At 42.0% G+C, this 21,412-nt stretch overlaps 1 protein-coding gene and 1 long non-coding RNA gene across 9 annotated transcripts in view; one reads left to right on the top strand and one right to left on the bottom strand.

The window, feature by feature from the left end:
* Positions 1-5,353: 5,353 nt before the first annotated feature.
* On the bottom strand, positions 5,354-6,344 carry LOC145545496 (uncharacterized). Its single transcript, XR_014082116.1, has 2 exons — positions 5,980-6,344; positions 5,354-5,477 (listed from the first exon to the last, which is right to left on the bottom strand). It is a non-coding gene; the product is annotated as an uncharacterized LOC145545496 (long non-coding RNA).
* Positions 6,345-6,402: 58 nt separating this feature from the next.
* SPATA18 (spermatogenesis associated 18) overlaps positions 6,403-21,412 on the top strand; it is a 46,031-nt gene continuing 31,021 nt past the window's right edge. For 4 of the 8 annotated variants that reach the window (XR_014082103.1, XM_081590052.1, XM_081590031.1 and 1 more), the window contains exons 1-2: positions 6,403-6,713; positions 11,265-11,297. Coding sequence is in view for 5 of the 8 variants with exons in the window: in XM_081590052.1 (XP_081446178.1) it covers positions 6,627-6,713; positions 11,265-11,297 (120 nt within the window). In the remaining 3 variants the exon portion in view is untranslated. The remainder of the gene's footprint in view (positions 6,714-11,264; positions 11,298-21,412) is intronic. The other 4 variants (XM_081590063.1, XM_081590042.1, XM_081590084.1 and 1 more) reach the window with 1 other exon arrangement.

Raw genomic sequence — 21,412 nt, 5'->3', positions numbered from 1 at the left:
TCTGCGTACTTTACATCAGAGGATTGCCGAGAAATTTTAGAAGATTCAGCTCTCTCACCTGGTAAATCCTTCATAATCTTGCCCTTCTCTCCTCTAGTTTTGGCTAAGATCAGTACCTAGCAGGTCATCAAGTTCTGGAAATTCTTTCCAAATACTCGAACCAATTGACTTGCATCTCTAGGCTGACTCCTGCCTGGATCTCTAGGACAAGCTTCATCTTAAGCAGAAAGACTGTTACAGCTCAGTGCTTTGGGGAGGCAGCAGTAAGCCTCTGATAATAGTCTGGCTGTGGTCCCAATAATCCACTCAGATAACTGGGCTTTTGACTGATCCTTAATTCCTATCTCTAATTCTAGTCCTCTAGTCCTTACTTCCTATCCTTTGCTTCTTTTCCTTCTGCTTGAAAAGTCCTTCTCTTTTTCTCTGTCAAAGTGAAAAGTGAAAGTTTAGTCGCTCAGTTGTGTCAAGCACACTCTTATTCATCCTTCAAAAATACATTCAAATGTCACGTTCTCTTTGAGCCTTCCTACAAGCCTGGGCACTTTTAGCTGGTCTGTCCCTTAATTCTGCTCCTAGTCTTCTACACGTATTTCAGATTGCATTGTATTCTATTTTGTTTACCTCTCTTAAGTTCATCTAAAAAATGGGGAGCTCTATCTGGAAGATCCGTATCTTACTCATCCTTTTATCTCCAATGCTTTAAGACAGTAATGAAACTTAATAAATTTCTTAGAAATCTGTAATACCCCAGTTTCTAAGACTAGCAGCCCTGCCTTGGTTTTGCCAACCTGTCTCATACATAGAGAAAAAGTACCTTGGCAATACCACCAGTAAAAACTAAATTTAAAGGAAATCACATGCAATTGGGTCAGCAAAGGCTGAAAGATTTTCTTCAAATAGTAATATAGGCCCTGACCCAAAGGACTAACATGGACAGCTGTAGGATAAGAATAGCATGGCACACACAGAAGGGGACTGGGATGCCTAAAAAGAAGCCTGACTAGAGCAGAACAGATTATGCCTTTAGCCACATTCGCTGAGGGTTTCCAACTGTCCCCAGTGGAAATTATGATGAGGATCCCACTGTATATCCTTGGAGCTCCTTGAATACAAGCTTCTTACATATAAGCATCGGAAAACACACACAGCTCTTGCTATACTGAGGGGTTTGGTTGCTCTTTTGTTGGCTTCGTAAAATCCCCAATTAAAAATCTCTCCAGCTAGCTGATGCAGGTAAAATTCAAAGTGGACAAAAGTAAGAACTTTCAGAAAGCCTATTCCATCCAGATGTTTGACTCATTACACTTCTCTAGAAAAAAAGGCTCCTGGCTGGGTGGTAGAATTATGATGCTCTAAGAACAACCAACTGGCTATTAAATTTGCTCTTCTTCTACCTCTATGGGGTTATGACCTCAGATATAAAGCAGCCAATTATCTTCCTGCCTTCTTTCCTTCTTTGCTTTCCTTTCTTCTTTCTTTTACTTCTTTCTCTTTTTGTTAACAGTTTAACAAACTTTTATAGAGGGCTTAGAATGTGCCACTTGCTGTGCTGAGGATATTAAACTAAATAGACCTTTGCCCTTTTCTTTCAGAAACTCACAAGCTTATATAGGATGCAGACAAATAAGTTTAATATAGTAGGATAACAATATCAACATTTCTAAAGTTAGACAAAGCATAAGGAAGAGAGTAAGGAGCTTTGAGGGGGTGGGGAAGTTAGGAAGATTTTGTCAGTTTGAGCTGAGTTTAAATTTATTAAAAGTGCAACTTTGGAGAAACCTTGTGTTTATTTCCTGGAGATTAGCTCTGTTAGTTATTTCAGCAAGCCTGCAGAATAAATTGTATGCCAAAAAGAGGTTCAACTTTTGCTGATTGGCTAACGCTCTCAGAATCAAGGCCTGACCTCAACTGAACTGTGAACCAGAAATTGAGACAACAAGCAAGATTTGCTCACTCTCAACCATAACCAATATGTTAAAAAAAAAAAAAAGGAAAAACAACGTTAAAGAATGTCAGAACTGCAAGAGATCTTAGAGCTCATCAAGTCCATGTTTTTCATTATATAGATGGAAGAAAAGTGAGGCTCAGAATGATTAAAAACTTATGTAAAGTCATGAGAAACCGCTAACTGGAAGAGTGTGAGATAAAACAAGAGTATCCATGTTTCAAATTTATTGTTCTTTCAGCTTCTCTAAGATAATCTGATAGTGTACCAGAAAGAAAGATTTGATTTTTCTTTTATTCCCAAATAAATGCCTACTTGATAATATCCTGAAATAAATAGGAACAAAATTAGAGCATCAAAAGATTCTTCAAATGGAACCTTTACTTATCTATTTCCTTTCATATATATAAATGGCTTACCTGGTAGCTCAGGCTTCCCTTGTGGCTCAGCTGGTAAAAAAACTGCCTGCAATGCAGGAGACCTGTGTTTGATCCCTGGGTTGGGAAGATACCCTGAAGAAGGAAACAGCTACCCACTCCAGTATTCTGGCCTGGAGAATTCCATGGACTGTGTAGTTCATGGAGTCGCAGAGTCGGACACGACTGAGCGACTTTCACTTTCACTTTTCCCTGGTGGCTCAGACAGTAGAGAATCTGCCTGCAGTGTGGGAGACCCAGGTTTGATCCCTGGGTTGGGAAGTTTCCCTGGAGAAGGAAATGGCTACCCACTCCAGTATCTTGCCTGGAGAATCCCATGGACAAGGAGCCTGGTGAGCTACAGTCCATGGGGTCTCAAAGAGTTGGACGTGACTGAGGGACACTACACTTGATACTACACATGATCTTAGCCAAGGAGATCAGTCCTGGGTGTTCACTGGAAGGACTGATGTTGAAGCTGAAACTCCAATATTTTGGCCACCTGATGCAAAGAGCTGACTCATTGGAAAAGACCTTGATGCTGGGAAAGATTGAGGGCAGGAGGAGAAGGGGACGACAAAGGATGAGATGGCTGGGTGGCATCATCGACTCAATGGACATGGGTTTGGGTGGACTCCGGGAGTTGGTGATGGACAGGGAGGCCTGGCGTGCTGCGGTTCATGGGGTCACAAAGAGTCAGACAGGACTGAGCGACTGAACTGAACTGGACTGAACTGAGGGACTCTAACACTTCCTTTATCCTATGTATATATAGACTTTAAAAACAGAATCTCAACCTTGTTCAGTGCATGCTTATAGTTTGAAGCATGTGGATTCTTCTTGAATCAGCAACATCTACTGTTTGCATTCCAAGCTCTAACTCTTTCTTAAATTGATTGCCATCCTGTGCCTATCAAAAGTGCTAAGGAAGGGATAATCATTAAGGGCACTTATGAGGATATCTACTTATTCCTACAGGTATGGAAGTTCTAAGCTTGTATCAAGTAACATCACCAGAAGCTAAGAAATGGGGTGTCAATTGCTTGGCCCTACTTTGATGGCATGTATTCTAGTGTTACCCCCATTGTCATTGATCAAAGGTGACTGTAAGAAAGTCACATTAAGATTGTTTCTGTATTTTCTTTACAAAGGGGAGATTATTAAGGACACATTCATCTGTTATTCTATACTCTGTGGAAAGGAATAAACATATTTAAGAACTGGTACCAAAAAATGTGCTTTCATTCAAAGAATTGGTATGTGTACTTTAAAAATCAAATGGTAATCATACCACCCATTTTCCTTTTTTTCTTGACTGCCACAAAGCCCCAAAATAAATGTAAAATAAGTCTCCATATTAGTATACAGGCTTAAACTGGGGGCATATTTGTTTTTTTCACTAATTTTTTTTCTAAATCTAACAAACATGTTTTCTACAAACCCTTTACTGTAAGCGATCTGAGATCCTCTTTTGGAAGTTTTAGGGGGATAAATAATGACTAAGTATGTAAAGTGTTTCCTTTGTTTTGAGTACTTGAGAGCTATGCTTGTTATTAGTAGCATCAAGTTCTTGCTATGGACAACCATGCTCCAGAGCTCTATGGAAACTAAGAGGTGCATGAAATGACCGGAAAACCTGAAGGGTCTTGAATCTAGTTGTGGTGGTCAAGTATTGTAGAGATAAGGTCAGGTAGCATATTCTAAAGTGATTTCAGACCATTCTATCCTAAGACTCTATAGTCTATTAAATGAGTAATATGAACATCTGGTCAAAGTATATTCTATTTTGAGTAACATTTTTCTGAAGGTGGTCTAGTTTTTGGATAGCTGTTTCTGAGTAAGTTTTCATAAAAGCAGTTTGTGTTCATGGTGGAAATTTGAAAAATCGGAGAAGTATAAAGGAACTAATTAAAATCACCCATAGTCATGCCTTGGGTTCATGTTGTGTAATGTAACACAATATATATATAATTTAGAGACCTGCTTTTTTCACTTAACATTATATAGTAATAATTCCTAGATACTAACTGTTCAATAATGAGATTTCTATTGTGAAACAGTCCATTGAATAATTTACTCAATCAGCAGCCCTATTGTTGCTTTACATGTTTCCAACCTACTCTTGTCTGTTTAATATTAGTACTGTGACCTATTGCACATTTGTAGTAATAGTGATCATAGCATTTAGGAAGCCCTTGCTATAGCATGTCAAGCACTGTGTTGCACTTCACATGAATGATCTTATTTAGTCTCTAATAACACTGTGAAGTAAGAACTATAGTAAGATGATATAAGGGCTTCCTAGATGGCTCAGAATCCATCTCAGGAGACACCATTTGATACCTGGGTTGAGAAGATCCCTTGGAGGAGGAAATGGTAACCTATTCAGTATTCTTGCCAGGACAATCCCATGGACAGAAGAGCCTGGCAGGCTATAGTCATAAAAGTGTCCCAAATGACTGAAGCAACTGAGCACATAGGCATGCAAGATGATATAAACAAGGACTAGAGGTTAATTAAAGTGTAACATCAAGGAGGAAGATTTAACCCTTAGTCTGACCTAAGCAAATATTCCAACTTGGTTTTTATTAATAAGTAAATCAGACTTTCAAAGATTCCAGTTACCTATAAAAATGTGCATTAAGAAATCTATAAGATTCTTCTTCATTGCCTTCCTCATTCTTTATATTTTTTAAAGAAAGTCAGTAATGAATATTTATTTTTTGTACTTTAGCAATTGTTATTGCACTATGATAAAATGTATCTTCTCTTTATATTCCTTGTTTTTTCTTTTTGTTGATATATAATTAAAATAATACATTATGTACAACATAGTGATTCAATATTTGTATATAATGTGAAATAATCACCACAATCAGTCTAATTAATACCTATCACCAGACATAGTTACCAGTTTTTTTTTCTTGTGGTGAGAACTTTTATAGTCTTATTCTGTGGTCTACAGAAGATAGTAAGAATACAGACTCCAGAATGAGCCTTTCATTTTTATCAGAGGACAGTAAAACCACTAATTAAGAGGAAAAAAGCGGGGTGGGGGCAATAACTCTTAAGTTTACCGTCAGTGGACATGTTCAATGTTCATAATTCTTAAATACCTGAAAAAAAAAAAAGAAGAAACTGAATTAAACTAGCTAACCGACTAGCTAGCTGAGGTTCTGCTTCCACTCACTCTGCTTTAAAAAAGATAGGTAAGGATGATTTGCAATCTGCACATTATTTGATGACATAGAAAATAAGGGTACTAAAATGCTTAATGATGGTTGAAATGGTTTCATTTCTTAAGTAGTCCAAACTACCACTGTGGCTTAATACACCTTTTGAAATAGTGCCAAACCGGCTCTAAACTTGCACAAAGTCTCAATTAGAGAATTCATAATTAAATAACTTTAGAGTGCTTAATGAGTCTAAAAACAGACCAAATCTTATTTAAACCTGATTGACTTTAATTTGTGAACAACCTGGAGCTAAAATCTATTTAGCTGGGCACCCACCAAATCAAAGGAAGAAGTAAAGTCTTGAGAAGTGAAAGAATATAGGAAGGAGCCAAACAGCTGCTTTCTTCACCGCCTAACCAAAAAACGTCTAGAAGGAAATAACCTTTGCTTTTTTAGACAAGAGGCCTCCGGTTGCCCAGCATCCCCACACTGCGGGCGCCTCTCTGTCCATCAGGGGGTCGGGCGGCTGCCATCTGGAGTCTTAGCGTCTTCCAGCCGCCGGCCCGACCCGGAGTCTCACAGACTGTGGGGGCTCTCGCTTTCGGCCACCAGCAGCACCAGCAGCAGCAGCATGAGGCAAAGCATCAGCAGCATGAGGAAGAGCGGCATGGCGCGTGGGTGGGTAGGGGGCAGGAGAGACGCGGGGCGGCGGGGCTGCAGGAGGGTAGTGCGCTCGGCTGGGGCTGGGCGGCGGCGTGCGCGTTGCCAGGCAACGGGCGGCGCGCGTCCCCGGCTGCCGCGCGCTCACGTCAAGGTTTGTTTAATAATCGCCCGGGTATTTATGGCCCTGGCTCCCGGCCGCCGCGCGGGAGCCGGGAGACCGCCCGCGGGGCAGCGAATGAGGCGCGGCGGTTGTGGCCCAGGGCACCTCCCCCCGGCTTCTCGAACCCTGCCCCGTCCGACCCGAGGGGGGAGGATGGAAACACCAGCCGCGCTCTGAGCCCCTCAGGAAGAGAACACCTTTCCCGCCACACCATCCCGCGGTCCACGAGTCCATCTCCCAGAGCAGGCCGAGCGGAAGAGCGAGCGATGGCAGATAACCTGAGGAGACTGGTCTCCAACGAAGCTTTAAGATCGTTGCAGGACAAGCTAGAGTCCTGGCTGAGGGAGTACAACGTGAGTCAGAGGGGAAGATCCCCGGGGTTCGCCCTCTCTCTAGTTCCTTGCGCAACCCTCGGCGGGAGGGTCTTAGGACTGGTCTCCGGGTGACTGCTTTGCCAAGTCCCGCAGTTTGATTCCTCACTGGCACCCGCATCGATGGAAGCGAGGAAAGGTGATTCCTCTTTCTCCTTCCGGCGCGAGGTGGCGCGGTCCGCGAAGCGCTGGATTGGTCGTAGCAGAGGAGAGCTGGTATTTTAGCGAGCGGTAGCCAAGGACGCTGGCGGTCCTAGCAACGGGAAAGCCCTGCGAGCAACCCGGGTCCGGTCTAGCTTGTCACTCTTCCTCCAGTCCCCTCTGCCTGCAGTCCACCCCCATACCCCGACTCGAATTATTATTATTTATTACATCCCTCCTCTTGCCTTGCTGCAACTCTCCCACTCTGGGGATAAGATTTTTATAGAAATATACCCAGGAGTTAGTACCCAGAAGTTAATGAAACGGACACTAGTCAACCTTGCGAGTTTCACTTGTGTGCTGATCAGCATGGCAAGTAAGGCAGTTTCAACACCAGGGCAGATTTCAGAAGGCCTGTTGTCAAGGCATTTGTAAGCCAATATTCTGTCATCAAACCCAGAAGAGTTCTTCAAATCTCGTTAATTCCCCACCCCCCCCCAACCCGACTCCAGCTCCCTTTCATCTCCCCATCCAGATAGTAGAACTCCAATGCAGAATTTGCTTCGGTTGGTCTGTCTTAAAAAGGAGAGTTCTATGCTGTAGCTCAGCTGGTAAAAAAAAAGAAAATCCATCTGTAATGCAAGAGACTCTGGTTTGATTCCTGGATCAGGAAGATCCTCTGGAGAAGGGCATGGGCAACCCACTCTAGTATTCTTGTCTGGAGAATCCCCATGGACAGAGGAGCCTGGCGGGCTACAGTCCATGGGGTCGCAAAGAGTCAGACATGACCTAGTGACTAAACAATAACAAAAAAAGGAGAGTCTTATTCTCACACAGCAAGTAGAACAATGAAAGAAAAAGAGCTGGGGACCCAGAATCAGGCCCTGCCCCAGCTTTTAGGTCTGACTTTGCAGAGAACTGGCTGAATCATTGGGGCTTCCCTGGTGGCTCAGCGGTAAAGAATCCACTTGCCAGTGTAGGAGATGCTGGTTCAGTCCCTGGGTCTGCAAGATCCCCTGGAGAAGGAAATGGCAACCCACTCCAGTATTCTTTCTTGCCTGGAAAATCCCATGGACATAGAAGCCTGGTGGCTTAATGACTAAACAACAACAAACAACAATAACAAAAGCTGAATCATTCGGGGCAAAATATTTAACCTCTAGGTCTCAGTACTTCCTTAGCTAACTGGGAGACTGGAATTGATGATGGGTGAAGTTCCTTTTTGGATCTCAATTTTTTGAGTCTAGATTAGCTTGTTTCTGAAATCCTGCCAGGAAAATGCAACTGCCTGCCATCATGAGTTCCTGAACTTTCCTATCCAGCTTGTAACCAGGCTCCTGGGAGGAGGGGAGCTTAAGCTATGGCTTTCTCCTTAGCTTGCTTTTCTAGTGTTTACGCTTCTCCATCAGAATTGCAGGAAAATTGAAATTCACTGTTAGCACAAAGCCTTGGGTTCCCCCCACCACCTACCTTTAAAAGTGGCTACTTGTTACCTAATCTCACAAGGATGAGAATAACAAATCCTAATACATGTATTTTCCCTTCTTAAAACTACTTCTTACAAAAAAATGTTTTTCTTGCCCTGTGGCCTAAATTAACTTGGACCATTAAAAAGTGTATTCAGTTTGTCACTAGACAATGTTGAACACAAATGTCACTGGTAGTGGCTGGACCAAATTACATGATTGTTTTAGAAACGACCTGTAAATTCTGAGAAATGCCAAAGTTTATTGTACTTTCTCTTCTCACTAACAGTGGTGCACTCCATTCGTCTGTTCTCACTGAAACCATTTCTATTTAGTTTCCTCACTTGTGGCTCTCCCCATCTCCAATACATATAATTAGTAGAGACTGCACTCTTAGAGATCAGTGCCTTTCCAAATTTTGTGGCCATTCCTTGGGCATCATCATTTCTCTTCAACTTTCTGGCATCTCTATTGCATTTGACTGTCGACACCTGCATTTTTCTAAGACTCTATTTGTCCCTTGTCTTACCCATACCTGTCTCATAGTTGTTCTTCAAGGGCAGACTTTAGAAACCTCTTCCACTTCCATTTCTGTTTCATCTCTTACCCCTCTGCTGATGAATATCCTGTCTATACTCAGGTCCTTTTCTCATCTGAGCTCTCACTTCTCCAAATGTCCATTGGACATTTTCAGTTGTGCTTTTGTCACTGCAAAGTCAAATCAGTGTAAGACTGACCCCAGCTTCTCCCATGCCACAAACACTGACTTCTTTCCTTTAGTCACAGTCTTTATCATGACATACTCCAGTACTTTCTCACCAGCAGAATCTGTTGGTACTAGCTTCTAAGCTTGTGCAGAACCTGAGCATGTTCCACACCGCCCCCGACTCTGCTGCCACACTTGTACACCTTTGGTCATCTTTTATTTGTGTTACTTAAAAAAAAAAATAACCCAGAGTAATTCTTCTAAATGCCAAGTCAGATCAAGTTACTCCTATGGCAAAACTCTCCAAACTTCATATCTCAGGGAAAAAGTTCCTGCAATGGCCATCAAGCTCCTGTACAACTGTGCTCCTTTAAACTCTATCATGTTGTCTCTTATCTCTCCCTTGCCCAACCACTGCAGCAGTACTAGACACTTTGCTTTTTGTAGAGCAGAACTGTCTGACAGAACTTTCCATGATGATGGACACATTCTATATATATCTTTATTTCAGCACTGTCCAACATGGTGGCCAATAAGCATTTGAAATTCAATGAGTGCAAATTGAGGAACTGCAGTTTTAACTTCATTAAAGTCTAGTTTGAATTCAACTAGTCACATATGTGGAGAAGGCAATGGCACCCCACTCTAGTACTCTTGCCTGGAAAATCCCATGGGTGGAGGAGCCTGGTAGGCTGCAGACCCATGGGGTCGATAGGAGTTGGACACGACTGAGTGACTTCACTTTCACTTTTCCCTTTCCTGCACTGGAGAAGGAAATGGCAAACCACTCCAGTATTCTTTCCTGGAGAATCCCAGGGACGGCGGAGCCTGGTGGGCTGCCGTCTATGGGGTCGCACAGAGTCGGACACGACTGAAGCGACTTCGCAGCAGTAGCAGTCACATGTGACCAGTGGTGACTGTATTGGACTGAGCAGCCACCCTCAGTGGTTCCACAATGGAACCATTGTGCCCCTTCTCTGCTTTATTTCTTCCATAATATCTACTAATTTTTACTGATTTACTCTTTTATTTTGTTTATTAGTCTTCCTCCCCTCTCCCAACACACCCTAAAATGTAAGCTCCAGACGGCAGAGGCAGAGATTTCTGTTTCATTACACTTTTGGCCCCTAGTAGTTGCTCAATAAATCATGACTGGCTGAACGCCACCACCTTTCTCCCAGACACCCAGTTCCTTGGACTCATTTCTGAAAAACCTCATATTCAGTGTAAAATTAGAAATGATCCCTGTGCGTGCCTTGTGTGTTCAGTCGCTTCAGTCGTGTTCAACTCTTTGTGACCCTATGGACCATAGCCCACTAGGCTCCTCTGTCCGTGGGGTTCTCCAGGCAAGAATATTGAAGTGGGTTGCCATGCCCTCCTCCAGGGGATCTTCCTGACCCAGGGATCGAACTGGAGTCTCCTGCATCTCCTGCATTGCTGGCAGATTCTTTACCCCTGAGCCAGCAGGGAAGCCCAGAAATGATCCCCAAATATCTTTAATTCAACTTTTCTTAAAATTGAAACCAGAAGCCAGGATTAACGATCAGGAGCACAAGTGGGAGGGTGCAAGCATTTTGAACAGTGTGTGTGTGTGGTGGGTGGTGGGGGCATGGCACTAAAGAAAGACGATGAGAAAATCTCTTTACAGCACCTACCAAAATTTAAGTTACATAGAGACTTATTCAACATCTTGTCATCTACAGTTTGAGTTTCAGTCAATTGCTAAGAGTTTTCCTGTAATACTGCAGTATTGTTTTATTAGTTCCAAAGACTTTGGCCTTGAATCCTTAAGATGAAGAGTACTCACTGCAGCAAATTATATTTATTAAAATGTTGGTTGTAGAGAACTATGTTTTTTCCTTAAAAGCTTCAAATTATATTTGCTATGGAAGGTTGATTTTTCTGACTGTGATCACATTAATTGAGTTCTGATAAACTCAAGCAAAAGAAAAGACCGTATATATCCCTCTAGAATTAGGAACATGGTTAAAGTTATTCCTCTGGGAAAAGTTAGTTTCAAGTGAAATAGGTAAATAACTTGAACAGATTAATTCTAAAACACAATGCAGAATTTTGATTGTTTTCCAAGCTAGCCATCATTTAAATTAACAATTAGATCCTATTTAGTTTTTCTTCTTAATTTCTCTAATATAATTTCCTTCTTTATCTGTTCCTATCCCCTCTGCCTATATCTGGCCATCACCACCATCTCATACACAGCCTGTTTCCTTGATTCCTACGTTGTCAGAAACAGTAAGTTCTTTTAAAATATATTTTTCTGCCCTGAAGCTTTTGTTTTTTATCTTTTGGCTTGTTTTTAATCTTACAACATCTACCAATCCTCTGGGCCTTTGGCAAAACTGCTTCTTGCTTGATTTTTTTTTAAGCTATATTTATCTTAAACAACTTCAGGAAGAAATATTTTCTAACCAACTCCCCTCCCAGAGAAGCAAATCCTAAAAACAACAGCAAACAGCACCACCTCATTTTCTCTTAGTTATTAAAGAGATGCTGAATTATTGCATTACTTGGTCTTTAAAACTTGGATTCCATTGGAGACTCAGGGACGGGTTGTGGTAAACACATGAATTGCAGAGTTAGTTTTCCTCCTTTGTGGTTATTGAGAATATTAGTGGAACAGCCATAGAGAATTCCTTCTTGTTCAGCCAATAACTGAGCCAATTATTAAGAGTTTAAGAATTAATTGAACAAATGGTAACTTAGCTCCTGGTAGGTATAAAGGTTTGGGTGAGATACTCTATTTTCACACTTTTTCTGCAGTGTGCACTTATTCATCAAATTTTTTTTTTTACAATATGCCTGTCTGTGCTAGATGCTGGGAATAGAAATGTCAGCTGCATCTTAGTGATGAAATTCTAGCTGGAGAAGAGGACAAAGGAGAGAGGAAAGGATGTGTGCAAGAAGCTGGGAAGCATGAAAAAGCTAGCATATCTCGGGGGACTGGGAATACTTCCAGACAGGGAGTGGACATGAGATAAGGCCAAGGAGATGGAGTGGTGGGGGCCAGGGGACGGGTGCCTTGGATGGTGTGTTATGGAATTTGGACTTTATCCTGAGGGCAATGCGGAGAAACTAAAAGTATTATGTAGGGAGGTAATGCTTCTCTTGCATTACTCTCCCCTTGTGCTATAGAATTCTGTACTAACAAGTGAAAACAGCATATTAACTATCAGCACATAAAAAGGAGCTCTTAGAGAGACATCCTCTGTTTGTTTTAGAATAATCTCTGTGGTTGAAATAGAGCCTGCTTTTATGCCAAAACATGCCTGATTCTAAGTAAAAAAGTGAACGGTTGCTACTGCGAGCTGTGTGTTATGCCAGGATTCGTGACCTCTGGAGGAGAGGATTTTGATCCAGGGTCAGAGACAAGATTTGATTGCTTGGAGCCTTTTGTGTAGCAAAGTTTTAATAAGGTATAGCAGAGAAAGGGAAAGCTTCTAACACAGACATCAGAAGGGGACAGAAAGAGTGCCTCCTTGCTCGTTTTTAGCAAGGCATTTTATGTCTGTTAGCTAGCTTCTAATCAGATAAAAGAAACACCTCAAGGCTGAGGGAGTTTCACCAGGCCACTCTCCCACAAAATGCATTTTTGAGACAGGATGGCCAAGGTGTCTCATCCCCAGCCATAAAACAATTCATATGAGTACTGGTTTGCTGAACCATTATCAGCGCAAGGTTTGAGAAAAGAAAAAAGAGGTTGGTCTTAGGCAGAACCAGTTTCGTCAATACAGAAGGAAAAAAAAGTCTGCCACTTGCAGTTATTTCCTCCTACTGCCTGGGGATCTCTGGCCTCCCTACCTGTTACCCTCTCATAAGTTTGTTGTCGTTGCTATGGTGTCTTCAAACAGATTCCCTGCCCCACCTTCACTTCTTCCCTTCACTCCTCCCCTTCTACATTCTTGAAGGTTCAACTAGTTATTAAATTTACAGAGAACACTTTTCTTCCCTTCAGGACCTTTATTTCTTTCAGTTCAGTTCAGTCGCTCAGTCGTGTCTGTCTCTCTGCGACTGCGTGGACTGCAGCACACCAGGCTTCCCTGTCCATCACCAACTCCTGGAGCTTGCTCAAACTCATGTCCATCAAGTCAGTGATGCTATCCAACCATCTCATCCTGTCATCCCCTTCTCCTCCCGCCTTCAGTCTTTCCCAGCATCGGGGTCTTTTCCAATGAGTCAGTTCTTTGCATCAGGTGGCCAAAATATTGGAGTTTCAGCTTCAACATCAGTCCTTCCAATGAACACCCAGGACTGATCTCCTTTAGGATGGACTGGTTGGATCTCCTTGCAGTCCAAGGAACTCTCAAGAGTCTTCTCCAACACCACAGTTGAAAAGCATCAATTCTTCGGCACTTAGCTTTCTTTATAGTCCAACTCTCACGTCTATACATAACTACTGGAAAAACCATAGCTCTGACTAGACAGACCTTTATTTGGCAAAGTAATGTCTATGCATTTTAATATGCTGTCTAAGTTGGTCGTAGCTTTTCTTCCAAGGAGCAAGTGTCTTTTAATTTCATGGCTGCAGCCACCATCTGCAGTGATTTACTGGCTAGTAATGAATAAACGCCAAACCTTAGTGTCTTAACATAACAGAAATTTCTTTCCCATTCACGCAAAGTCTGATGGTAGCTCTTGTCTGTCACTGGCTCAGTTTCAGGTGCCCTCCATCAGATGGAGCAGCCACCTCATTACCGGACCTTGAAGGTTCTGCAAGGGAAATAGAGGGAGTGGAGAACTTGCCCTGCTCCTACATCATACACAGCCCTTGCACTCATTGTCCCTTGGGCAGACTTAGTTGTGTGGCTGCTGTCTAACTGTAAGGGAGCCCAAGAAATGTGGAAAAGCACGTGGAATATTTAATGGTACCACCCCTTCTGCCACAGTTACTAATGATAAATTCATGTCTACAAAATAATTGACAAATAGTTAAGGAACACTATTTTCTTTTTAACAGAGAGTCTACCAACTTTTAAATTTGATTCTCCTTATTTTCATCTTGGACAAACTGGTTAATGTAAACATCACCATTGTTTAATGTTAAAGGAGAAGAAGTAACAAAATAAGTCCAGTAGGAATATTAATTATGGATCAAGACACTAAAACCCAGTGCATGCATGCTCAGTTGCTTCAGTCCTGTCTGATTCTTTGCGACCCCATGGACTATAGCCTGCCAGGCTCCTCTGTCCATATTATTTTTCTGGCAAGAATACTGGAATGGGTTGCCATGCCCGCCTCCAAAATCCAGTGGGAAAGCCTAAATAGAGGCTGTTCCTAAATTGTTGGGGTAATCCTCCTCTTTCTTATATCTAAAATTCAGAAAAAAGTAGATATGCAACAAGCAACAAAGGTTCACTGTATAGCACAGGAAACTATAGTCAATATTTTGTAGTAACCTATAATGGAAAATAATCTGAAAAAGAATATAAACAGTATATGTGTATATGTATAACTGAATCACCTTGCTGTGTACCTGAAACACTGTAAGCCAACCATACTTCAATAAAATATATATATTAAGAAAAAAATAAAATAAAATTCAGGATTTCAGTTTAAAAACTTTGTTGTGGAGGCAGTGAGCGTGTGGCAGGGTCAGCCTCAATGATGTAGAACACAGGGTTGGTTTTGAAACAGAGCTACTTGAAAGGCTGCCCACAGATGGGCACCTTTCTAGAAGCAGTTATAGCCTGTTATAACCAGCATTTTTATTTATTTTTACTTTGCATCAGACTTCATTTAAAAGAATTTTTTAAGGTATAGCTGATGTATAGTGTTATATAAGTTTCAGGTGTACAACATAGTGATTCACAATTTTTGAAGGTTATGCTCCATTTATAATTATTGAATATTGGCTGTATTCTCCATTCTGTACAATATATCCTTGTGGCTTATTTATTTATTTTTGATTTTTTTTAATTGGAGGATAATTGCTTTCCAATATTGTGTTGGTTTCTGCCATACATCAACATCTGTCAGTCACAGATATACATATGTCCCCTCTCCTATCTCCGTCCCCATTTTGCACTGTTGGTGGGAATGTAAATTGATACGGCCACCATGGAGAACGATATGGAGATTCCTTAAAAAGCTAGGAATAGAACTACCATATGACCCAACAATCCCACTACTGGACATATACCCTGAGAAAACCATAATTGAAACAGATGCATGTACCCCAATGTTTGTTGCAGTACAATGTCTATTTTATTCATAGTAGTTTATACCTCTTAATCCCTTATAATGAGTGTTTAAAGAGTTCTTGAAATCCCTTAAAGCACTCTTCATGCATTATTGCCTTTAAGCTTTATAAGAACCTATGAAATAGCAGGCTTTATTTTCTGTATTTTACAGATGAGAAAACCAAGTCCCAGGAGGGCAGCTTGCTTGCCCAAGGCCACTTCACTAAAAAGGGTAGAACTTGGATTTGAACCTAGCTATTTTGCTTGTCAAGTCCATTCTCTTATCTCCTACAGAAGGAGGGAAGGACATTCCACTGACTTGCAGCGTCTGTTTCCTGGCATCCTTCCCCCACCCACCCTCTAAAAATACATACCCTGGTCAGCGATGGCAGTGGGGAGATTGGAACGGGGAAGGAAGATAGAAATTAGGGCTGTGCTTTCCATATGTGAATTTCCAGAGTCAGCTGCAAAGACCTGAGAAATGCCACCCCTCAGACTAGACTCCACATCCTTCCTACTGATCATCTCTTTTCCTTGCTCCTCTACATATTCGCTAATTGGTGTGTCTGGAAATGCCATTCTTGTTCTACGTAAAATGACTTTTTTTAAAAGAAGGGTTTTAAAAATAAAAATATCAGGCAAATCATTATTAAATGATTGTAACTTTCATATTTTAAAGGATACTGTGATAAATCCTTTTGCACAGTCTCTTATCTAATATAGATAAAGCATATTTTGTATATATGAAAGTAAAGTTTCTCAAAGTGGAAATAACTATATTTTGTACTAAAATTGACGATTTGAATAGCTTTTCAAATTGAAATTTGCAAAGCTTTTCGAATTGAAATTTGCAAGTTGATTAAAAATATTTAGTGATACATTATATTATTAATATTTGGGGTGAAAATTTTCTCTCTTTCTAATGTTGTGGAGGTGATTCAAGTTAAGAATAGAATACTATGATGAGAGAGCCATTTCAACACAGGCTAGGATGACTGGGGTCTCATGAGGAGAAATGTTAATAAGGTCAAGGCTGCTCAGAAGTATAGGAATTGAAAGGGATCAAAGGATTGTTGATCTGGTGTCCATGGCACACATACACTAGCGAAATAGGCTTGTGTGGGAGTGGAGAGAGCTGCTGGAGGAAGTGAGGCAGCGGAAGTCATGGAGAGGCACGTTATGAAGAACCTTGGAAATAAGGAAACGCTTAAAAACAAAACCGGGAGCTGACTGTGGCTCAGATCATGAACTCCTTATTGCCAAATTCAGACTTAAATTGAAGAAAGTAGGGAAAACTACTAGACCATACAGGTATGACCTAAATCAAATCCCTTATGATTATACAGTGGAAGTAACAAATAGATTTAAGGGACTAGATCTGATAGAGTGCCTGATGAATTATGTACGGAGGTTCGTGACGTTGTACAGGAGACAGGGATCAAGACCATCCCCATGGAAAAGAAATGCAAAAAAGCAAAATGGCTGTCTGAGGAGGCCTTACAAATAGCTGGGAAAAAAAGAGAAGCGAAAAACAAAGGAGAAAAAGAAAGATATTCCCATCTGAATGCAGAGTTCCAAAGAATAGCAAGGAGAGATAAGAAAGCCTTCCTCAGCGATCAGTGCAAAGAAATAGAGGAAAACAACAGAATGGGAAAGACTAGAGATCTCTTCAAGAAAATTAGAGATACCAAGAGAACACTTCATGCAAAGATGGGCTCGATAAAGGACAGAAATGGTGTGGACGTAACAGAAGCAGAAGATATTGAGAAGAGGTGGCAAGAATACACAGAAGAACTGTACAAAAAAGATCTTCATGACCCAGATAATCACGATGGTGTGATCACTCACCTAGAGCCAGACATCCTGGAATGTGAAGTCAAGTGGGCCTTAGAAAGCATCACTACGAACAAAGCTAGTGGAGGTGATGGAATTCCAGTTGAGCTATTTCAAATCCTCAAAGGTGATGCTGTGAAAGTGCTGCACTCGATATACCAGCAAATTTGGAAAACTCAGCAGTGGCCACAGGACTGGAAAAGGTCAGTTTTCGTTCCAATCCCAAAGAAAGGCAATGCCAAAGAATGCTCAAACTACTGCACAATTGCACTCATCTCACATGCTAGTAAAGTAATGCTCAAAATTCTCCAAGCCAGGCTTCAGCAGTACGTGAACCGCGAACTTCCAGATGTGAACTTCCAGATGTTCAAGCTGGTTTTAGAAAAGGCAGAGGAACCAGAGATCAAATTGCCAATATCCACTGGATCATCGAAAAAGCAAGAGAGTTCCAGAAAAACATCTATTTCTGCTTTATTGACTATGCCAAAGCCTTTGACTGTGTGGATCACAATAAACTGTGGACAATTCTTAAAGAGATGGGAATACCAGATCATCTGACCTGTCTCTTGAGAAACCTGTATGCAGGTCAGGAAGCAACAGTTAGAACTGGACATGGAACAATAGACTGGTTCCAAATAGGAAAAGGAGTACGTCAAGGCTGTATATTGTCATCCTGCTTATTTAACTTATATGCAGAGTACATCATGAGAAACGCTGGGCTGGAAGAAACACAAGCTGGAATCAAGATTGCCGGGAGAAATATCAATAATCTCAGATATGCAGATGACACCACCCTTATGGCAGAAAGTGAAGAAGAACTAAAGAGCCTCTTGATGAAAGTGAAAGAGGAGAGTGAAAAAGTTGGCTTAAAGCTCAACGTTCAGAAAACTAAGATCATGGCATCTGGTCCCATCACTCCATGGGAAATAGATGGGGAAACAGTGGAAACAGTGTCAGACTTTATTTTGGGGGGCTCCAAAATCACTGCAGATGGTGATTGCAGCCATGAAATTAAAAGACGCTTACTCCTTGGAAGGAAGGTTATGACCAACCTAGACAGCATATTTAAAAGCAGAGACATTACTTTGCCAACAACGGTCTGTCTAGTCAAGGCTGTGGTTTTTCCAGTGGTTGTGTGTGGATGTGAGAGTTGGACGGTGAAGAAAGCTGAGCACCAAAGAATTGATGCTTTTGAACTGTGGTGTTGGAGAAGACTCTTGAGGGTCCCTTGGACTGCAAGGAGATCCAACCAGTCCATCCTAAAGGAGATCAGTCCTGGGTGTTCATTGGAAGGACTGATGTTGAAGCTGAAACTCCAATACTTTGGCCACCTCATGTGAAGGGTTGACTCATTGGAAAAGACCCTAATGCTGGGTAGGATTGGGGGCAGGAGGAGAAGGGGATGACAGATGATGAGATGGTTGGATGACATCACTGACTCGATGGACATGGGTTTGGGTAAACTCCGGGAGTTGGTGATGGACAAGGAGGCCTGGCGTGCTGTGATTCATGGGGTCGCAAAGAGTCAGACACGACTGAGCGACTGAACTGAACTGAACTAAGCTCAGTTGGTTAGGAGGTTTGGTCTGGGCTAGAGAGTGATAACACTAAAGGGGTGGGAACAAAGCCTCTGTTCTGTTGCTCTCCTTCCCCACACTGCAAAACTTCTTGAAAGACCAGTCTGTCCTCACTGTCTTTGCTTCTTTAACTCCCATTTTTTCCTCAACCTGGAACAATCTGGAACAACATCAAGTATCCTTTCCCCAAAACATTCTTCTCTAACTGCTCCACCTGATGGTCAGGTTAAGTCTAATCTCTTTTTTTTTCATAGTCCTTATCCTTGATTTCTCTGCAGTAATTTACACATCCTATCCAATTTTATTAGACTTCTCCTGTGGCTCGGACAGTAAAGAATCTACCTGCAATGCAGGAGACCTGGATTTGATCCCTGGGTCAGGAAGATTCCCTGGAGAAGGGAATGGCAACCCACTCCAGCAGTATTCTTGCCTGGAGAATTTCACGGACAAGGAACCTGGTGGGCTATAGTCCATGGGATCACAAAGAATTGGACATGACTGACACTTTCACCCAATTTTATGGCTTTAGCTATTTCCCAGATGTTGGTGACTCCAAGATTTATCTCCAGCCTGGGCCTTTCTCCAGAGCTCCTGACCTGAATGGCTGGCCACCTGCCTTCCAGACAGCTCCATGTGGATGGCCAGATCCTCTGAATCAACATGAACCAAACAGGATGAGTTGCCCTCCCTCCTGTCTTGTTGCTTCTCTACTTGTGGCCTCTGGTTAGGCAACGGCATCACAATCTCCCCTGTGGACTCAACTGAAGCGACTGAGCACGCACGCAAGCACATAATTAATTCATATCTTTGCTCTGTTTATCTTGTGGGGAGTAATTGTTTGGTAGAGTACTGTGACTATGGCAAGTTGAGTGTCTTGTGCAATGCTTTGTGTTAGAAACAGGCAGCGTGTTGTGACACGTCTTGGGATCAGAAACAGTCTGACATGGTATATTCTCTTATGTTAGTGGTGTGTGCAAACTCATTTGATAAACATTGGACCCCTACTTTGTGCCAGACACTGGTCAAGGCACAGAAACCTATAGTAATAATACTACAATAATCCTAATTATTATATATCTCCTCTACTCTGCACCTATGCTAGCTGGTGAGATCATCCACCTTCTAAATTCCAGTGAATGGAAGAACATTTTTAAAATGTCTTCTCTAAGGGAATAAGCTAATAAGTGGAGAACCAGATCTGAACTAGGGTCTGCCCTATTACTCAGTCCATTGCTCCCTTCAGTTCTCTGCAGCATCTTACAGGTGCTACATCTTTTGTCTTGAAGGTGCAGAAAGTGCATTATTTTGATTTAATTCTCTTAACACTCTGCAAGCCATAATCTTCATTTTCTTGGTTGGGAAATAGGCTCATAGAGGCTAAGTAACCTGTGCAGAATTACACAGAACAGTGGCAGGTAGCAGAGCTGAGATACTCAGATCTGCTTAACTCCCAAGCCTATTTTCTGTCCACTTAGCACATGGCATGATCCAGCCAGAGGGCAAAAGGCTGTAACTGGGGAACTGAATTTCACTGTGGTAAGTGCAGGAAAGAAACAGCAAGGGCAAGGAGTTACTGGTTCAACGAGAGAGGAATGGAGAAAGCTGATCAGGCTGTGGGTCCCATGTGTCCTGATCATGTCCGTATTATGCTAGTCACTCAGTCACTCATTCATCAAATCTTTGGGGCCCTTTGGTTTGCCATGGATACTAGAGGTGATTGATGAGAAAGACAAAGTCTTTAAAAAAGAAAACTCATAGTCAAAATTGAACCAAAACAGCTCATAGACTTTTTAGGAGAAGGGGATAGAAGAATGAGATATTTCGATTGTGTCCATTTCTTCTTGTAAGTGTTACAATAGAGCTAGTCCCAGGTACCATTAACCAGGCATGGAAAGTAAACCAGCATCTCCGTCTCAGTTACAATGAGTCCCTTCCATCCTGACTGCTTACCCGGCCTGCAGGGTGCCCCCAGAATCTGTCCTGCCAACTCTCTGACCACCTATCCTCTGCCACATGCACATACTTCTGGTTCAAGGTTGCTAGACTCCTTCCTGCCATTGGGCCTTTGCCCTTCTTGTTCCCACAGCCTGGCCTGCTCTTTCTCTGGCGCTCTGAATCTGAGACTTAGCTCCAGTGACTCCTTCTCAGAGAGGCTTCCCTGACTGCCCTCCCAATTCACTTTTTGTCACATAATCCAATCCTCCCCTTCCTCTTTCTGGCACTAATCATGATCCAAAAGTCAGTATAGTTTAGTAGTCAAGAACATGGGCTCTGGAAGCAGGTCTCAGTTCTGACATCTTACTAGCTAAGTACCCTTGAGCATGTTTCTTAACCTCTCTGGGTCTCAGTTTTCTCATCTAAAAATGGCTTTGATGACAACGGTCCTCCTAATCTCCTAGAGTATCCATGGTGAGGATTTTCTGAGTTTACCTACATAAAGCATGGACAGTGCCTGGCACTTAGCAGGTATGTAATAAAGCCAAATTGAGTGAATCGTCTCATTTTCATTCATCCACGCAATACATATTGAGTTTGAATACATAGAGACAGTAGGATGAAGGCCTGGAAATGCCACAGTGACCCAGCCAGGCACAGCCTCTGTCCTCAAGAGCTTACTGCCTGTCTGAACCATTTCCCTGTTGACACAGGTCTGCATTTCACTTGTAAACTTTTGCCTGGAGGTCATCTAAACCTTTCCTCTTCATTCTAGTTTCTATCTCCCACTTCTTATCTTGGGATTCGTAATATCCAGAAAGCACCC

This window comes from Giraffa tippelskirchi, chromosome 1 (assembly GCF_054371585.1).
Source record: "Giraffa tippelskirchi isolate mGirTip1 chromosome 1, T2T-mGirTip1v1.2.pri, whole genome shotgun sequence".
Classification (NCBI taxonomy): domain Eukaryota; kingdom Metazoa; phylum Chordata; class Mammalia; order Artiodactyla; family Giraffidae; genus Giraffa; species Giraffa tippelskirchi.
Note: the sequence above shows the minus strand (reverse complement) of the source record. Positions and strands in the feature narration are given on the sequence as shown.